Source organism: Solanum pennellii, chromosome 7 (assembly GCF_001406875.1).
Source record: "Solanum pennellii chromosome 7, SPENNV200".
Classification (NCBI taxonomy): Eukaryota; Viridiplantae; Streptophyta; class Magnoliopsida; order Solanales; family Solanaceae; genus Solanum; species Solanum pennellii.
This window is the reverse complement of record NC_028643.1, coordinates 3,122,276-3,141,346: the sequence shown is the minus strand read 5'-3', so window position 1 is coordinate 3,141,346 and position 19,071 is coordinate 3,122,276. Positions and strand designations below refer to the sequence as shown.

Genomic DNA, 19,071 nt, shown 5'->3' with positions numbered 1-19,071 from the left:
TTTTTTTTTTATAAAAAAACTCAGTTCTTTATTCCAAGCAATTTTGATATTTTAGTAAAAAATAAATTCTTCACTCAAATAAATAAAAAAAGAAAAAAGTTATAAAAATATCCTTCATTTCCAATTTTTCGTGCTGAACACAGACTATAAAGCGCGTGACTAAAACATAGTCACAGTAAGTCCCTGTTTGGCAAATGAGAATATTTTTTCACAGTTTCCAAAGTTTTTATAAGAAAATTCAAAATCCAATACATAAAATTCAAAACTTTAGACTATAATTAGACTTTTGTCTGAAAATAATTTTCACAGCCAAAAACTCACCGGAAACCACCACTCAAGAAAACAACACTAGTAGTATCATATATGCAATTTTTTTTTTTACTTTATAGAGAGAATTTTTTTTTTCAAGAATCTTGAAAATTTAGAGTTTTATGATTGTGGGATTTTTGTGAAAAAGTGATTGGTTGTGTGAAAAAGGGGTGTATTGGGTGGTGGCTGATGAAGCTAAAGGAGTGAGCTTTTGAGTTTTGGAAGAGGAAAAGGGAGGGACGACGTCGTTTTGAAGTTGTGTAGTGATGAAGATTCTTGTTAGATTCCTTTTTATGTTATTGGTGATCTTTAATCCTAATGGTATAGTTTAATTTTCATTTTTTGTTCAATTCTTTTGTTTTGTTTGATGGGGTTGTTGTTGTTTTTCATGTATTTTGGATTGTGAATGATGGGGTTGTTTCTTTCTTTCCTTTTTTGAATCTTGGAACTTTGTTATTGTTTTTTCTTTCATAAAGTTTATTTTTTTGAGCTGCTGATTGGGAATCAAGTAAATGGTTTGCAGATTTGATCAATATGCTGTAGTATTACATGTTCATGTGTGATTTATGATTTCAAAATTTAGTAGTAACTAAAAATTTCCTCTCTATGAGGTTGCGGTGAAGTCTGTGTACACTCTATCCTCCTCAGACCCCAGAGATTACACTAGGTGTGTTGTTGTCGTAATAGCTAGAAGATTAACATAGTGGACAATGAAACCTGGATCTTCTTATTGTGTTTTGTGTATGTGTACTTAGCTATTTTCTGTTTGATCTTGCTGCAGTGGAATTTGGTTGTAGCCTTTTTCTTTGCTTATGAGAATGGATTGGTATAGCAGCCTTATTTTTATACTTCAGTAGTGTAAGGTTATTAAGCTGTATAACTGATGAATAGGCAAATTGTTGTTTGATGTATTTATTGTGATTCCATTAGAAACTGACTGGAGAAGTTTCCTGCAAGTTTATGTTAAATTTAATTTGGTAGACTGCTTATCATGTAAAGTCGATTCTTGTGGCTTGATAGGCTGGTCGAAATGTATAATTAGACTCGAGTTAACAGAAGTAGTTGCAACTTTTATATCTGCATTCTTTCTCAGACGCTTTGGATTGTTAACATTTCTTGTGGAATTTCTTTGGACTAAATGCACTTTTTTCACCTTCTTGTTTCAGCTCAACAGACTGCAAGAGCGTTCACAGGAACGTATGGAATTAATTACGGAAGAATTGCAGATAATATCCCTTCACCTGATAAAGTGGTTAAACTTCTTCGGGCAGCAAAGATTAAGAATGTTAGAATTTATGATGCAGAGCCTAGTGTACTTAATGCGTTTAAAGGAACAGGGCTTGAGCTAGTGGTTGGACTTCCGAATGGGTTTGTAAAAGAAATGAGTGCTAATGCAGATCATGCTCTAACTTGGGTAAAAGATAATGTGAAGGCATTCCTTCCTGATACCCGCATTGTTGGCATCGCTGTTGGAAATGAAGTTTTGGGGGGTAGTGACAATGAACTGGAGGTAGCCCTTCTGAATGCTGTAAAGAATGTATACAATGCAACAAAAAAGCTTGGGATAAGTGATGTTGTTCAGATATCGACTGCACACTCGCAGGCTGTTTTTGCTGATTCATTCCCTCCTTCTTATTGTGTATTTAAAGATGGTGTTGCTCAGTTGATGAAGCCACTTTTAGAGTTCTTCTCGAAAATTGGATCTCCGTTCTGTCTAAATGCTTATCCATTTTTGGCTTACACGTACAACTCCGATAAAATAGACATAAATTATGCTCTTTTTCAGCCAAATGAAGGCATTGTTGACAATAAAACTCATCTACATTATGATAACTTGCTCGATGCTCAGATTGATGCAGCATATGCAGCTCTAGAGGATGCTGGTTTCAGGAAAATGGAAGTCATAGTTACTGAAACAGGCTGGGCCTCTGATGGGGATGAGAATGAACCTGCTGCCACCCCAAGTAATGCTAGAACATATAATTATAATCTGCGTAAAAGGCTCGCCAAGAGGAAAGGAACTCCATTGAGGCCGAAAAAAATGTTGAAGGCATATATTTTTGCACTCTTCAATGAGTATCAAAAGCCAGGTCAATCATCAGAGAAGAACTTTGGACTCTTCAAAGCTGATGGTAGTATATCTTATGATGTCGGCTTCTCTGGGTTGCAAGATATTTCAGCTGCATCTTCGCTTTTGTCTTTGAAGGTATGAGTCTCTTTTGTCCTCATGAAAAAGTTTCTTCCATTTGCTCGACTTTTCTCTGTGCGTTAGTCATCCTTCATGTTCTAGATAATGATCGAATTGTTGTGAGCATAATGTTTTCATATAGTTTTGGATCATCTTTGTAGCACCCATAGTTTAGAAAAATGTGATCTTAACTTACTTAGAATATAAATGGAAAGAAGACACGTTAGTTGGTCCCTTATACTGGAAATCTAATCTCATGTTCAAGCATAGAAAACATGCACGGGTTCAATGTGTTGCATGTCATAAATATGCTGGAAACCTCTACATGAATGTATTGAGTTGAATTGCATTCTTGCTAATATTGGAAGTGTAGATGGAGTTATTTTTATACTTTATCCTGCTCCTTTGCAAAATGGTAAAGGAACTAAGGAAGACTAAGAAAATCAATGTTTTTTGGAGCTTCATGGGTTTTATCTTAGTGCCTTGATTATGCCTCTGTGGGAAAGCAATTCAATCAATAATATGATCACCCGGTTCATTAAAAATAGAGTAATCTTTATTAATGCATATTTTAAGAGTTCAGACTTGTGAAAAATGTTTCATTCAATTTTGAAATGTATACGAGCAGATACTTTTTCAAGGTGTTTTAACATGCTTATAGAATGAGTCCTTGTATTTCAATGTGTTTCAACATACTCATAGCATTGGATATGCTTTTCCTACTGCTGGAAGCCCATTTTTTCTTACAGTAAAGAACAAGATGCCTTTCCTAAATCTATTGACAGGAGGAGGACTGGAAAGAGATTGAGGGTATGTACCAGAGTTTACGAGGGGGGTGAAAGGGGTTAGATCCATTGGCTAAAACTAGACTTCTATTCTGTTACTGAGTACTTCAAAAGCTTCTTGTTCTGCTACTTAGAACTTTTATAGAAAAAGGAAATGAGCATACGGAAAAAAAGAAAAGGAAAGAAGAGGAGAAGGCAAGTAAGTTTGTAAAGTTCATCACTTTAAAGCTTATGGTTTAAATTGTCTTTTCAGATCTGGTTTTGATAAGTGATGTATTATGATCATTTTCAGCATGGATATCATGCTGTTCTTGGTGTCTCCGAGACTGTTGGTGCCTGAGTTGGGTAAACACTTATTGAGTGGATCAACAGCTTGAAAGAAAAAAAAGAACTTTAATATAGTTTAAAAGAATACTCAAGTTTAAGGAAATTAGGCATGGTGATTTAAATGGAACTTCCAGAAAGATTTACTAGGTTTTGTTTTCTCATTTTGGAGCATTATAGAGGTGCTGATAAGCTGACATGAAGAACTTAGTCTGTGGTGAACTTGTTGAAAAATAGTCATTAATGTACTTTATGAAGAGATAGGTTAATAGATTTGCCGTGGAAGCAGAAGTATGATTGATCTGCTGCTTTCTTTTGTTAGGACACATCCCTCATAAGTGTTTTGTCATTCCAACAAACAAGTCAAATGAGTTTGTGTCAACTTGTCACGTGTCCTCTCCCTGCTCTACAGTTGTTGAATCCAGTTGATGAATGGGCACTCTTATCACATCTGATGTATTTGAGAAGCTTTTGCAGTAGCTATCTTACCAATGATTACTCAACTTTACTCCTTTTTCATTTTGGATTGCTCCAGTCCTTAATCATTTTGGAGGAAGCTAGTTTTTCTTCCTCCCCCATCATTTCTCCCTCTTGCTCCTTTGTTTGGGGCTTTCACTTTGATGAGGTCATGAGTTGATTTGTGTACTTGGAGTAGCTTTACCCCTGCAGTTGTAGAATTTGTTGCAGCACTAAAATTTACTTTATGGAACATGCATCTATTGAGTTTCTAGCAAACCCTTCGATTTGCTACTGTAGCTCATTGACAAACAAGTTATTACTATGAAGATTTATGTTTTTTATGAAAGATAGTTTTTGTTTGTCGACTTGTTCCTGCTCCTTCTATTCATATATGGGGTTGTTACTTCATAGTAGATTAGATTTGTCTCGGTATTTGAGTTGTTTGAGACCAATCTATAATGTAGGGAACTTTTCATTCTAAACTGTAATGTTCATTCCATCTATGTTGGTAACTGCCATTCTTTTTCTTTTGATGAATCTTAGTATGCTATGCAAACAACCTCTCTACCTTCACAATGTAGGGGTAAGGCTGCATACACGCCACCCTCCTTAGGCCTCACTTGTGGGATTATACCGTATATTATGTTATTGTAGTAGAAGATATCTCATTCTTGTTAAGATACCCTTTCATTTTTTCTGAAGCTTGATAACGGATTCCCGAGCACATTCTTAGCTATACTAGTTAACAAAGAATATGAAACAACCATAGCAGATTTCTGCATTTTAATGTCCTCTTCTGCAGTTTTTTTTATGTCACATATCATTGTGGACTTACACATTTTACATGCATACAAATGTTTCAGGGAATGCAAGCTCAAGGGTACTATTTGTCAGCGACAGCAATCACAACTTCAATATCGATTCTTCTGTCGAGGTTATGACAACATTTTTTGATCTCTCATCTTATACGAATTACCAGATTAGCGTCTCGTATTTCCTAGTTTCAGAAACTGCTACATCAACAAACATTAGGAAATGCAGTCTCTTAGATCTTCATCGCTAGTCGACCATGGAGATTGCTGATTGTTTTTGAATTTTTCAGCAATGCACTATCAGTATATATGAAATAAGTTCTTTCTTGGTTTATCTTGTCTTAGTCTTGCTGGTTCTTAGTATTCTTATGTAGATTTTACGTTGTTATATGCATTGACGGTTTATAGAACTTTTACACCATCAGATCAATTTAAGTACCATATCAGACACGATATGAAAAATTACATGTTGTTTTAGGTCAACTTAACTTGATGGGGTAAAGAATCTATACATTGTTAGTGTGTTGATTCAGAAACATACGCTAGGTCGGTTGGACAGGTAGTTAGATCAGACCAACGGTCCTACTCTGCTTTATACTAAGAGAATGTGATTGAGTTTGACTCCGTTGTCCTATTCATAGATTAATGAAAACGTATAAAAGTTCTATTTGCCTCTGTTATTTTATGAGTCTCTTGCTTTTTGCGTATGACATCGCCACTTCCTTTGGTAGCATTTACTAATTTGAAACTTCATTTGAAAGCCAAATTTCGATTTAAATTTTTTTAGAAAAAAATGTTTTTTTTTACTAATGTGGATCCTATTTAAATAGGAAGTTGACTTAAAACTCTTGTTATTTCTTTTGTTCAAAATTAAATGAGTAAATATCAATTTAGGAAGGTACTTTCATTAATTTTCTTCTTAATCAGACAAAAATATTGACTAATTTGTGCATGATCATTAAAAACTCTCAATTGATAAGTCAATTACTTGTTAAAACTACAAATTGAGAACCAATAAACAAATTAAAATAAATTGTTATTTAGAACTATTCTATAGGTCAAGAATTTTGAACTACATAACTAGAAAATTGAATAAAAGTAAAAATTTACTATAACAGATAAGTAAAAGTGAATAAAGAGAAATATATAATGTTTTATTTGCATACGAGAGGTTTATTATGTTATTCTGTTTCACTGCTAGAAAGTAGAAACAAAGGTGGATCCTAATGATCAATAAAAATGTTGTGTTATTTTTCTACCTATTTTTCACCGAACCATCTCACTAGGATAACTCATGGTGAAAATTAAATAGTTTCTGACTGAAATACCAAGAAAACTTCATAATTTTGTTTTCGTTCTAAAATATTATTGTTTTTTCTTTTCTCAATGATTTAATCAAAATATTTGTGAAAATGATATTTTCAAATGAGAAGTTTCACTAAGAAAATAATGATCATTTAGCAGTATTTATTGTTCTTTTATTTTATATATAATATCTTTGATTCTTTTATTTTATTCTTCTGAATTTTCCCCCACCTTTCGAATGTTGTAAAAGGGCATTCATTGGCCTATAAAAATCATCAAATTTTCTCTAATATGAACAACTTTATTCTCCCGAATACGTCATGTTTAATCAAAACTCCTTACAAGCAAAATGAGGAATAAATATGAATCTTTCTCAAAGTATATTTTTAATACATAAAATTCATTAATATTTTAAATCGACAGTACAACGAAACAAAATTAAACAATTTCTAATAGCATTGGAGACAACTTCCAACATGGTAATTGATGTAATGAATTGGAATACTTCATGTTGCTCTTTTAGTGGTTCAAAAAGTTGTTTTTTTCAAAGATATGATAAGATATTAAGATGCCCCCTTTGATTAAGTCTCTTTCATTATTAGGTGTGAAAAGATGCAACTAAAATAGGTCAAAAGTTTTTGGTGTAAAATACACAAAGGTGCCACCAAGCCATGTTTGATTGGTAAAGTAGTTGAATTGGCTTTAACTAAATTGTCATAATTTATATTGTGAAAATTATTTAAATTTTCAAGTAACTGTTTTCTCTACTCAATTGACTCCGTCCATCTCTTAAAAGTAGAGGGTGTGTCCGCTTCCAATTTTTTCATATTCAGTTGATTTAAATAATTTGAAAAGTATTTTTCATACGAATTTATTTCTATCAATTTATAGAAAATGACTAACATACTAAAACCTCTTTCTACCACACCATCCTCACCTAATCTTGCCAAACGATCCGACCTCTAGATCCTCAATCTAACACCTTATAATGCACCCTACCCCCACCCTTGATCAACTCAAGACTTGACCTGGCTCACTCAAGCTGAGTTCTGCCCCATCCTGGGACCAATCTAGACTCGACTCCAGCTCGACCATAAACCATTATCACTCGATTGAGACTTACCGAACCAAGACTCAACCAAGTTACAGGTTGGTGTCAAGGTCGGGTCTCAGGGTCGTGTCTTGGATCGGGGTTGGGTCTTGGAATTGGAGTCAAGGTCATGTCTCAAAGTTTTTCGGGGGATAGGGCTACTAAAAGGGTTCTTAGGTCGAGTCGAGGTTGGGTCTCGAATCTCGAGGTCGAGTCTGAGTTGAGTCTTGAGTTTGTCGTGGGGTCAAATCTCAAGGTTAATTAGGGTCAAGTATCGATGTCGGGGTTGGGGGTTAAGGCTGGGTCTCGAGGTGGGAATCAGGGTCAAGTTGGGGGTTGGGTCTCGGGGTTGGGATCTCTAGCTCAATCTCAATCTCAGGTTCCTGTCAACATTGGGGTCGGATCTTAGGTCAGTGTCATGTCGAGGGTTCTAAGTCTTGGTTGAGTCGGGAGACGAGTCTTGATTTCAAATCATAATATTTACCTATATTACATGTAAATGTCTTTGAAATACTAACTCAACATAATGTGTATATTATTTTATTTTTCATTTTTCTACTTACCGAACACATCCATAGCATAAAATAAGATAAAAGGAATTATTTTTTTTTCTTTTAAAAAAGCAAAGAAGAACAAAGACGTCAATCAAGTTAAACTAGTATCATGCCAAGTGTCTTGAAGTTGACGTTTGAGCTTGACCATTCCATTTCGATTAAATGGACTCATTATTTTTGTGTCAAATTTGAGAAATCGTCTTTTAATCTCGTAAAGATAAAAGTAAGATTGATATATGTTTTATTATCATTTTTAAGCTTCATTTATGAAGAGGAAAATATTTTCTCATTCTCAAACTTCATTTAGAACGGAAGAGGTGGAGTCACAATTAGGACACAACTTTAGTATGAAAAACATTTTCACATCCCCTTTTTTACCATTAAGTCGTCAACCGCCAATCAGTTGTTAAGAGGTTTACAAGTTAATATATATATATATATATATATTTATTTAATTCTTTTTAACACAAACACAAAATCTACAAAAAAACTACAAAAATCATCCAAACCCTCGAACTCCCATTTAGCTTTGTATTTGATGAGAGTTAATTCTATCATTTAAATATAAATAGTGAAGTAAAATAATCTTAAAACAATTTAATTCTCATAAGTACATAACGTATAATCTCACATTTTATCGCGAGATTATTATTGTTATTTTACTAACCAAACTACATCTTAATAAAAACATGTGTGATGATGGTATGTGTAAACATGACATGTGAATATTTTTTTTTTCATTTTGACTAATTGGTGCAGATAGACTAAACCCATAAATATTAAAAAAGCTATTATATTAATTTCTAAGAAGTTGAGAATTTGGCAGAAATTTTTGAACTATTCCAACATCCAATTAAGGAGTAGTTCAACTTCCAATTAATAATTTTTCTAAATTCCATCACTCCTAATTGTGCTCATAATATTTTTTTTTATTTGACTTAGTCAAAATTCATAAGCATATTCAATTGAAACATCCTAGATACTTCCATAGACTAAATAAATCTATAAATACAACCTTGTATTATAACAAAATATTCAAATTGAAACTTTGCAACTTTTTGTACAACACATACATATAAAAGAGGAAAGTTAATTATAGGAAGAAAAAAATCCAATTTGGGGCTACCTGAAAACACACACAAAAAAGATATGGTTACAAAGATGAATATTGCACTAGTCTTGATGACTATTTTGGCGGCGTTGCCGGGGAATATAGTAGCGGTTGATCATATAGTTGGTGATACTACTGGCTGGACAATTCCCTCAAGTGGACCTACAACTTATGCAAATTGGGCTTCAGGACGTACCTTCAGAGTTGGTGATACTTTAGGTATGTATATTGTTACGTATTCAATACCTTTTCTCTTATACATGGTAAGGATGATTTGAATCTTTATCTCGAATTAAGTAGATGCAGAATCTCGTGTTGTTTGAAAGGTAGGTAACATGAACTAACAACCGAATTTGAAGAATTACCGTCAACTTTATATTTTTCTTTTCTGGTTCAAAGATTGAATAAACGACCCTAACTGTTCGGAATTGAGGCATAGTTATCGTTATTGAAAGTTTAGGTACCATGATAGTTAATTTGTTAACATATAGATGACTTATTTGCTTTTCATCAAATCATCTAAAAACTTGTAGAAAGAAGAAGAAAAACAAAGTAAATTTTGATTTCAAAAGCAATATCTAAATGTTGTGCAACTTCTTTGAGAAAAGTCATGATATCTGAAGATTCATATAGTCGACCTGAACTTGCTTTGAATTGAAGTACATTTATTGTTGTGGTGTGGTGGGGTTGTCTTTTAGTTTAATAATTATTTTGTTGATATAGGACTGTAATGTCTTAGCTTTAAATATAGCGATATGAACAGTGAAGATTCGTATAGTCAACCCTAATTTTTTTCAATTTGAATTTTGTAGTGTTCAACTTTGCAAGTGGAGCACATGATGTAGCCAAAGTAACAAAGAGTGCATATGATTCTTGTAGTTCCACAAATCCCATTAGTCTTATTACTGTTGGACCAGCCAATATTACTCTAAATTCCACAGGTAGTGAGTATTTTATTTGTACTTTTGGCCAACATTGTAATGCTGGCCAAAAACTAGCTATCAATGTTGCAACATCTTCTACTACTAGTCCTACCCCTGCCCCATCCCCTGTCCCGAACCCTACCCGTGCACCAACCCCAACGCCAAGTCTATCACCATCAGACGGTCCATCTGGACCGTCTCCTAGTCCAAGTGGTGGTGCAGGAGATTCACCAGTGTCTGCACCACCACCTGGACCAGTGACACCGGAGCCTACTACTCCTTCACCAACGTCACCAGGCGATGGTCTAGTTCCTCCACCGGCTCCAAGCTCTGCCTCGCGAAGCGCTTTTGTACATGCCTTGATCATGTTTATGTCCATTGCTATTAGTATTATGTGCTAGATTTTAGTCACTTGAGTGTTTGTATAACTTTTTTACATATGAGTTTGTATCATTATAGGACATGGCCATTGTATACTTTGAAATATTGTTCATTGATTTGAGTAACTAATGATTGTGTGAGTTTTAATAAAAGTATCTTTATTTATGTACCAATTACAATTCTTCCATAACTAAAATGAATGAGAAACATGAAAATCTAAGGAAAAAAAAAACAATATTGCTCTCTTTAGATATCATTATAACAATCTTTCAATCTCAATACAAAAATCTATCCCAAAATTTCATGGAAATTGACACTTTTTAAATATAATTATAATAAAATATATTTCATCCTTCTAGAATAAACATCACAAGATTTCACAAAACAAGATTATCTCTTAAAGTTAACCTAAATTTAAAATTCTGCAAATCAGTATCCCAATAAAGTTCAATCTCATCACCAATGCTCAATCCACGATTTTCGAACAAATCCTCACAAACAAAGTAAGCGCTTCTATATTTTTTTTTAGGATTGTTCTCTTCAGTAACATCCAATAATTCAATATCCAATATCTTAGAGGCGTGTTCCACATATATACTTGACAAACTTCTTGATCTTCCATGAGTTCTTTGGATCTATGCCATACTTGTTATTCTTCTTCTTTGATGGGATAAACTTGTATATGAATTTCTTCATTATAATGATAACAAAAATTATTTTAATAGAAACATGTATTTGATGATTTTCTACAATGTTAAAAAAAATGGCTAGGATTTATAGAGAATTTTTTGGTTTGGTAAGTATATTTTTTGGTATAAAATTTGGTAAGTATATTTTTTGGTATAAAATTTGGTAAGTATATTTTTTGGTATAAAATTTGGCAAGTATATTTTTTGGTATAAAATTTGGTAAGTATATTTTTTGGTATAAAATTTGGTAAATATATAACATTATAATTACTTTTCTTATAAAAATTGATTTTACACAATTATAGTCAGATTATTATCATGATTCATTAAATTTTAAAATTTTCTCATTACTTTCCTATTACAACTTGATTTAATGAATCTCACACACAAACAAGTTATTTCAATGTAATTATAAATAATTTTATTTATTTTATAGTAAATCAAATTAATTACACTAATGCTTATTATATTTATAGCATATCAATACATTTAAGAAATTATTCCAAAAATTAAAAAAAGTCATATGCATCTCATCAAATCTTTAACTTACCTTCTTTTTAGTTTTTCTTTAGGATTTATGCAATTAGTTTTGCTTGAATTTTCCACTATGCATGATTGACTTTTTGTTTGAGCAATTGCTACCAACTTTCTTTAATGATTGTTGATTTTTATTTTAATAGTATTAATTACAAGAGGTATTAAATTAAATTATTAAGTGAGTAATTAAGGATTAATGGTTATATGCATTTTGATAAATAAGATAACTTTGTATTTTGATAAAGACATTTACCAAACTCATAAAGAACTAAAGGTAATTGTTAACTAGTTGTTATATTTGTGTATAAGTGTATGCACTAATGCAATATCCATTATTTTTTTATGATAACTTTCAAATATTTCTTTTAAGTCTAACTTTTAATTATTTAGATTTAATTACTTAATAAGTGTGTTTATTTTATTTTATTTTTTTATTTGAATCTTGCTCATTCAGAATTCTATGCACTAATGAAAATATACATTAATTTTATGATAACTTCTTAATATGTTTATTAAGTTTGAACTTTAATTATTTAGATTTGATCAGTTATTAAGTGTGTTTATTTTTTTAAATTTAATATTATTCATTCAAAATTCAATCATTAAGTGTGTCTATTTTATTTTTACAAATCATTTTTATGTGTACTTTAGGAACGTTTAAATAATTAAGATTTATAATAAAATTTTAAAATATCATGACGAAGCAATTTATTCAACTACACCACTATAATCAATTGTCCTCGTCACTATTTATATTTTTATTATTATTAATTACTATAGCCATCGGCATTATAACAATCGTTCAAACAATTATCACTATATATTATCAGTCATCATTAACTATCATTATCATTCACTATAATTATTAATCGCTATCATTAACTATCATTATCATTCACCATAATTATAAACCAAAACCATTGTCATCACTGTCTTTGTTAATCATCATAATTATATATATTACATTTTACTAAATGACTTATAATATTGAAAAAGCCCGAATAAATTATTATAGTTAATGTTGTTTTTTAATCTAATAAAAGTGATATATTTTCATTTTTGAAATAACTTATAGCTTGATACTAATTATTTTGCTTCTCATTAATTGTATGATCACAAAAATATCACAATAGATTTAAATTGCATACTGAATTAACAGTCGCTATATATAAATTAAAAAGGAGAAAGGGAATAATCACTACAATCGTGAAAATTTTTTCAGCGTTAATATTATATTTATAAAAGCATTTAACAATAATTAAATTAATATTATTACATACTAAATCAATAATCACCCTAGAAATTATAAATAAGAGAATGAATAGTAGATCATCGATCTTGTATTAAAATTTGGATAAATTAAGTAATTATACCATTTAAGATTAGATAATATTTATAATTTTTTATCATTTAAATTAATTACAAAAAATTTCTTTTTCCTTCTCTCTCTTAGCATCTAGATACATTACTTCAGCTCTATCAAATACGTTACTGCTTTGTTTGTGTACAATGTATATGGTACAAATGTACGTTATTGTTGATGCATAACCCAAATCACTTTACCTCTATCAGATACATTACAATTTATTTGTATATAATGAATTTGTACTTATTATTGTTGATGCATAACCTCAATTATTTCAAACCTAAATTAGTATGAATCTGCTTTATAGTTATATACGTATGATACATAACTTATATATTATTTGCAATGTATTGAGTGAAAGAGCGATGCATCTAAAAACCCCAAAATTATTTTAATTCAAAGAAAATATCGAAATAGAAAGTAATTTATTCCTTTAACTATTGAAATTCCTTTACTTTATACTTAAAATTTTACCTAACCAAAGAATCCAAACCAAAATTTTATACTTAAAATTTTACCTAACCAAAGAATCCAAACCAAAATAATAAACTAAGTATTATAACATTTTCTAGGACCGGCATGATCCGAGAAACATTTTTAATCCTCAAACCATTGACTAATTATGCTAAATGCATGATTATCTCAATTGACAGGAAAAGTTTAAGTTATTTCGTCTCAAATTAACTGTCATGTTTCTATTTTTATAACTACTCAATTTGAAGTTAATTAGACTAGATCAGCTTTAACATCTTATATTTAAAAATTATACCTATAAGTATCATGAATTGCAATTTTTTTTAAAAATATTAATCAAAAATCATATAACATTCTGATGCTTTTCGAGAATTAAAACAAGACAACTAATATGAAACGGAGGGAGAGTACCTTACCATAATCCAAGTTTGACTTTTAAATTTATAAAGCAAAAATTCTCAACTACTCCAATAGGTATTACCTTTGGCTTCTTCCCTATTTATTCAACAAAAACACACCACTAATCTAAACTACTACAAGATACAAATTAAATTAAACACAAGGGGTGACCAAATCCATTGAGAACATATAAAAAACTTAGATTGATATGGAAATTATTTTGGCTACAAAATTTGGTTCATCATGTGCCAAATTATTATTGTTAGTGTGTTTGTTGTTTGGTTGTGTTGTTGAAATTTCATTAGGAAGAACATATATAGTTGGTGATAATCTTGGTTGGCAAACACCTCCTAATGGTGTTGTTACTTATTCCAATTGGGCTAATCAACATACTTTTGTTGTTGGGGACATTTTAGGTGAGTATATATATTACTTTCTGCGATTCATTTTACTTGTCATGTTTTTTTCAATATATTTTTTTAAAAAAATATTGAATAAAAGGATAGTTGGACTAAATTATTTGTACTTATTCATTAATTTTAGTTTAATACTAATTTTTTAAATCATATTAATCTCTTTCCATATGTATGTACAAGTGAAAATAATTAATTAATTATATCCTAATTTTTAAAAATGTCTCAAAAATTCTCTTTATTTTTTGAAATTACTTCATGTCGTGTTTTTTTTTTTTAAAAAAAACATAAAATAAAATTACAAACATGATATTTTAAGAAATAGGAAAAGAAAACAATAGAAAATTAGTGTTATTGCTTTTTTTCAGATATAACTATAACAATCTTTCAATCTCTTTACAAAAATCATTATAAAATTTTATCGAACATAACACTTTTTAAATATAATTATCATAAATATATCTCAACCTCCTATAAAAATATCACAAGATTTCAGAAAACAAGATTCCAATAGAGTTTAATCTCATCATCAACGCTCAATCCACGAATGCGGACAAACAAGTTCATAGTCATCGTTTGGCATCATCTGAATATGATGTTTTGGTATTAAATTTGAAAAGTATCTGACACTATAATTAATTTTTAATTAAGCTTCATTTCACACAATTAAAATCAGATTATTGCAACTAAAAATTTTCTCATCACTTTCCTATTACAACTTGAGTTAATGAATCTCACACACAAGCAAGTTATTTAGATCTAATCACAAGTAATTTTTTTAAAAATATATTTATATTTAACAATGAATTATCAGTTATACTGAATCAAATTACACTAATGATTAATTATGTTTGACACATATCACACACGCAAGCAAAAAATTCTAATTAATAGTTTTTGTTTTTATCCTTAGTGGACATTTTATTAATTAATGGTTCAAATACGTCATCAAACTATTAAAATGACTTATTTACACTATTTGTTAAAAAATTAACTCGTTTATGTCACTGTCATTCGTGACACATTTCGAGCCAATTTTTTCTATTATTAATAATATTAAAACCTAAAAAGAATAAGTACTTGTTTTCTCTGATCTATTTTACTTGTCATGTTTTTTCTTAACCCCCTGACACCCACGTAGATCTGCCCCTATATGTGAGCCATTTTTTTAATAAGGAATATATCGATTCTAAACCATAAAGTCGAAGGTATATTTATCCTTTTTTTCGTTATATTAATTGTTTGACTTTGTGATTTTTTTTATTACTTGTGTCATTTTTTAATATGTACACTTCTAAAATTTTATGCAGAGTTCAATTTCAATAGTGGAGTACACACAGCAACTAGGGTAAATAAAAATGCATTTGATAGTTGCAATGCTGCAAATCCAATAGATAATGAAACAAATGGTCCAGCAAAATTCACACTTAGTACTACTGGGGATTATTATTTCATTTGTACTATCCATTGCAACCAAGGCCAAAAATTAACGGTCAACGTCACGTTGACCGGATCCCCGTCCGGGAGCCCTACTCCCGGTTCATCTCCGTCATCACCCGGTGGTGAGACATCGTCTCCTCCACCTCCTCCTCCGTCTCCAACGGGATCCGTGTCGACTAGGGTTGTTGCTTCATTTGTCATGTTAGTGCCCATATGGGCACTAACACTTTTGGCTTAGTGTTTTGATATTGGAAATTACTTTTTTTTTTAAGTGCGTTTGAAGTTAGTTTTATAAATAAACAGTTATGTGTCGGGTTGAAGTGTTGAATCTGACAATAAACGATTGATGTGTTTGATGAAAATATATTTATACGGTTATACCACTTTTAAACCTCTTCTTATATCCACTATTTTCCACTTCTTACACCTTATTTTTTATAATAAATAATTTAAAAATAAAGCTTGGGAAAACAAACTATTAACCGGTCATAAAATCTAACAACATGAGCATATATATATATAATTATTTTTTTGATTGTCATGTTCACAATGATTATTAGCGGTAATTAATTATTTTTAGCGATAATTGATACTTTTTGTATATGTCCCTAAAGCCTTTATCGACATTGGTTCGAATGACACTTAATTAGTGCAGGTAAAGACTTTAACGCTCTTTATTAGTATCAATATTTAAAGTCGCTAAAAGTTTTTGTTGTAGTGGTTCTTGTAATTAAAATAAAATAAAAATTGAAACATCTATTTTGGACTAACTTTGTTCAATTGGGTGGGTTGTTGATATTATTATAATTATATTTTAGAAAGAAAAAGAATATGTTACGTACATCGAGTGATTGGAAAAAGAAAGGAAAGTAGAGTAGAAATAACATTTACTAACCATTTTTCAACGTTATTATTTAATTTTTATTTTTTAAAAAATAGTCATTCTTATCGAGTTTCAGGCTTTACATACGAAGATTGATCACAATAATATCATGAAGTTTCACCTATAGATTGATATTAGATTTGTCATTTAAATACAATAAATTTAGCTTTATTAGTAAAAATGATACAACGATACAAAAAAATAAAAAGAAAAAAGAATCATTACAAAAACTATAAAATTAAATACTATAGTATTACTCTCTAATTCAACAACCTAACTAAGGCAAATGACAAGAAAGTGAGTGGCAAAGTTGCAAGAACCAAAGATGGAGCTGAGGCACTTGGTGCTGGTGGTGAATTGACCGGCGAATCGCTCGATGGCACGGTGGGGCTGGATGGTGTAGCCGCGGTGGAAGGCGTGGGGGCGGTCACGTCCGAACCGGTGACATTGATGGCTAGTTTTTGACCTAATGAACAATGTCTAGGGAATGTACACATATAGTAATGTTCACCAGAATTTGTGAGTCTAATTCTGGCTGGACCATTGCTAATTGTGTTTATTGGAGAAGTTGTGTTACATGAGTCATAAGATGCCTGGCTAACCATTGCAACATTATGTGTCCCATTCACAAAATTGAAAACTACATTTAAAAAAAATAAATAGAATTATAAATCGAGCAATCATGTATCACGATGAGTCGATTTCTGTCATAATTGATAACCTGATAAAAATCGTAAACGATAATAATAGAGTAAACTTACATAAATATACAAAAATAAAAAAATATTTACCATTTATAGCAATAATATCTTTTTTTTCACTTATCACTTTTAATTCATATTGCAGATTTGACATAGTATTGTTATAAATGGTAATAAATAAAAAGTATTGCTAAAATCAGTAATTATTTATTAAAATGTACTAATTTATTTAATTTTTCCAGTTGAGTTTTAGTACTTACCAAGAGTGTCTCCAACTTTGAATGATTTGTTATTAGCCCATCTTTGATAAGAATTTGGGCCACTAGTAGGAACACTCCAGCCCAAGTTATCTCCAACAATATAAGTTTGGGCTACACTAGTCAGTGAAGGTGCCGTTGCCGGAGCGACCGACACGGATGGGGCTGGAGCCATCACCGGGGTGGCGGTGGGTGGAGTGGCGGGGGCTGGCTGAGGAGCGGGAGAGGCGGAGCCGGAGACGTTGATAGCCAATTTCTGGCCCAATGTACAATGGCTTGGAAATGTACAAAGATAGTAATGTGATCCAACAGAGCTTAATGTAATATTTGTTGGGCCATTTGTTGAAATTGAAATTGGGCTTGAAGTATTGCATGAATCAAAAGCCCCTTTCGATACTTCAGCCACACTATGTGATCCACTTCTAAAGTTAAATACTACATCAAAAAAAAATTATAACATTAAAAAACCATAAACATTATTGATTATGATTCTTTAATATATATATTTATTCTAAATTCACCGACTCTAGATCGCGAATTTGACATGATTATTAATTGAATAAAAACAATACAATTGTTGAAGGAATCTAGGTGATAATAAAAAAGCAAAAGGTGTTATAACTTTTTAAGATGGGAGAATTTGTAATGTTGAATATAAATCAGGGTAAGATGACCAATTAAAATATAGTAACTAACATGATATCATATATTAAAATTCATTAAATAGTATTTTCTCTGTCCTAATTTATATGACTCGTTTTCTTTTTTGCTTGTTCTAAAAAGAATAACATTTTTTAATATTTAGTATAAAATGATTTATAGTTATACAATTTAGAAGTGCTTTTATTTCTTAAATTCAGTGTCAAGTCAAACTACATCAGATAAATTGAGAGGAATAGAGTAGAATACTAACCTAGAATGTCACCGACAACAAAGGTTTTCCCGACGGCCCAGGTGGAATAAGAGGCGGCGCCACCATTAGGAACGGTCCAAGCCAAAGTATCACCAACAACATGAGTTTGTTGTGCCATTGAAACATGTTGTATTAAAGCAAATAAAATTGCACCAAAAACAACTAAAGTACTCAATTTTCTTGCCATTTTGCACTATATATGTTCTCTAAGATCAAGTCACCCCTATCTTTTATTTTTTGTTTGTGTTTCTCTCTTTGATAGAGTAGAAAAAGAGTTGAGTTGAGTTGTGTTGATGTATTGTGGTGGCAATGAAGTTTTTATTTATAGAGGCACATTAAAGAGTTCTATTTTTCTTTTCCCTTTTCCTTTTTTTTTGGATTTGGTAAGGGGGTGACTTGTTCAAACTTAGGATAAAATTGATTAAATGAGGAGAACAATAATATACTATAGTTAATTAATTAATGTTGCTACTGAAAAATGTTTAAGTTTGAATCAGTGTTTTCAAAGACGTTTTGTGGGGCGAGTTTTGGGACGGAGTATATTAAAATGTTTTAAGGCACAGATTGAAGACGTAGATTCATAGGGCATAAGTCCTAGAATTTAGGGCATAAGCTCCAAGCGTAAAAACGTACTTCCTCAGAGTTTTTTTTTTTTGGTTTTTGGACCTTGTTTGCTTTAAATCATAATTTTTATTATTGGTGTATTCATATTTCTCAAATAGGAATTGTGACACTTTTTTTCTTTATTATTGGTTATT

At 31.0% G+C, this 19,071-nt stretch overlaps 4 protein-coding genes across 4 annotated transcripts; 3 read left to right on the top strand and 1 right to left on the bottom strand.

The window, feature by feature from the left end:
* The first annotated feature begins 220 nt into the window (after positions 1 to 220).
* On the top strand, positions 221 to 5,293 carry LOC107024175 (glucan endo-1,3-beta-glucosidase 11-like). Its single transcript, XM_015225088.2, has 3 exons — positions 221 to 630; positions 1,476 to 2,515; positions 4,929 to 5,293. Exons 1-3 carry the CDS (start codon positions 576 to 578, stop codon positions 5,004 to 5,006), a joined length of 1,173 nt encoding a protein of 390 aa, XP_015080574.1. The 5' UTR covers positions 221 to 575; the 3' UTR covers positions 5,007 to 5,293.
* Positions 5,294 to 8,847: 3,554 nt separating this feature from the next.
* Positions 8,848 to 10,414, top strand: LOC107024575 (cucumber peeling cupredoxin-like). The gene is made up of 2 exons (XM_015225564.2): positions 8,848 to 9,156; positions 9,750 to 10,414. The coding sequence occupies exons 1-2, from the start codon at positions 8,976 to 8,978 to the stop codon at positions 10,259 to 10,261; spliced, it is 693 nt and encodes a 230-aa protein (XP_015081050.1). The 5' UTR covers positions 8,848 to 8,975; the 3' UTR covers positions 10,262 to 10,414.
* Positions 10,415 to 13,798: 3,384 nt separating this feature from the next.
* LOC107025448 (umecyanin-like) lies at positions 13,799 to 15,960 on the top strand. Its single transcript, XM_015226235.2, has 2 exons — positions 13,799 to 14,122; positions 15,430 to 15,960. The coding sequence occupies exons 1-2, from the start codon at positions 13,915 to 13,917 to the stop codon at positions 15,795 to 15,797; spliced, it is 576 nt and encodes a 191-aa protein (XP_015081721.1). The 5' UTR covers positions 13,799 to 13,914; the 3' UTR covers positions 15,798 to 15,960.
* Positions 15,961 to 16,670: 710 nt separating this feature from the next.
* On the bottom strand, positions 16,671 to 18,622 carry LOC107025375 (blue copper protein-like). Its single transcript, XM_015226165.2, has 3 exons — positions 18,314 to 18,622; positions 17,404 to 17,835; positions 16,671 to 17,082 (listed from the first exon to the last, which is right to left on the bottom strand). The coding sequence occupies exons 1-3, from the start codon at positions 18,498 to 18,500 to the stop codon at positions 16,703 to 16,705; spliced, it is 999 nt and encodes a 332-aa protein (XP_015081651.1). The 5' UTR covers positions 18,501 to 18,622; the 3' UTR covers positions 16,671 to 16,702.
* Between the last annotated feature and the right edge of the window lie 449 nt (positions 18,623 to 19,071).

Bases quoted from the DNA above. Each gene is read 5' to 3' on its own strand.
- LOC107024575 (XM_015225564.2), top strand. From the start codon at position 8,976: ATGGTTACAAAGATGAATATTGCACTAGTCTTGATGACTATTTTGGCG. The intron at 9,157-9,749 runs GTATGTATATTG...TGAATTTTGTAG, and splicing joins CAGAGTTGGTGATACTTTAG to TGTTCAACTTTGCAAGTGGA.
- LOC107024175 (XM_015225088.2), top strand. From the start codon at position 576: ATGAAGATTCTTGTTAGATTCCTTTTTATGTTATTGGTGATCTTTAAT. The intron at 631-1,475 runs GTATAGTTTAAT...TTCTTGTTTCAG, and splicing joins GGTGATCTTTAATCCTAATG to CTCAACAGACTGCAAGAGCG. The intron at 2,516-4,928 runs GTATGAGTCTCT...CAAATGTTTCAG, and splicing joins CTTCGCTTTTGTCTTTGAAG to GGAATGCAAGCTCAAGGGTA.
- LOC107025375 (XM_015226165.2), bottom strand. From the start codon at position 18,500: ATGGCAAGAAAATTGAGTACTTTAGTTGTTTTTGGTGCAATTTTATTT. The intron at 17,836-18,313 runs GTTAGTATTCTA...TTTTTGATGTAG, and splicing joins TGTTGTCGGTGACATTCTAG to TATTTAACTTTAGAAGTGGA. The intron at 17,083-17,403 runs GTAAGTACTAAA...TTTTAAATGTAG, and splicing joins CAAAGTTGGAGACACTCTTG to TTTTCAATTTTGTGAATGGG.
- LOC107025448 (XM_015226235.2), top strand. From the start codon at position 13,915: ATGGAAATTATTTTGGCTACAAAATTTGGTTCATCATGTGCCAAATTA. The intron at 14,123-15,429 runs GTGAGTATATAT...AATTTTATGCAG, and splicing joins TGTTGTTGGGGACATTTTAG to AGTTCAATTTCAATAGTGGA.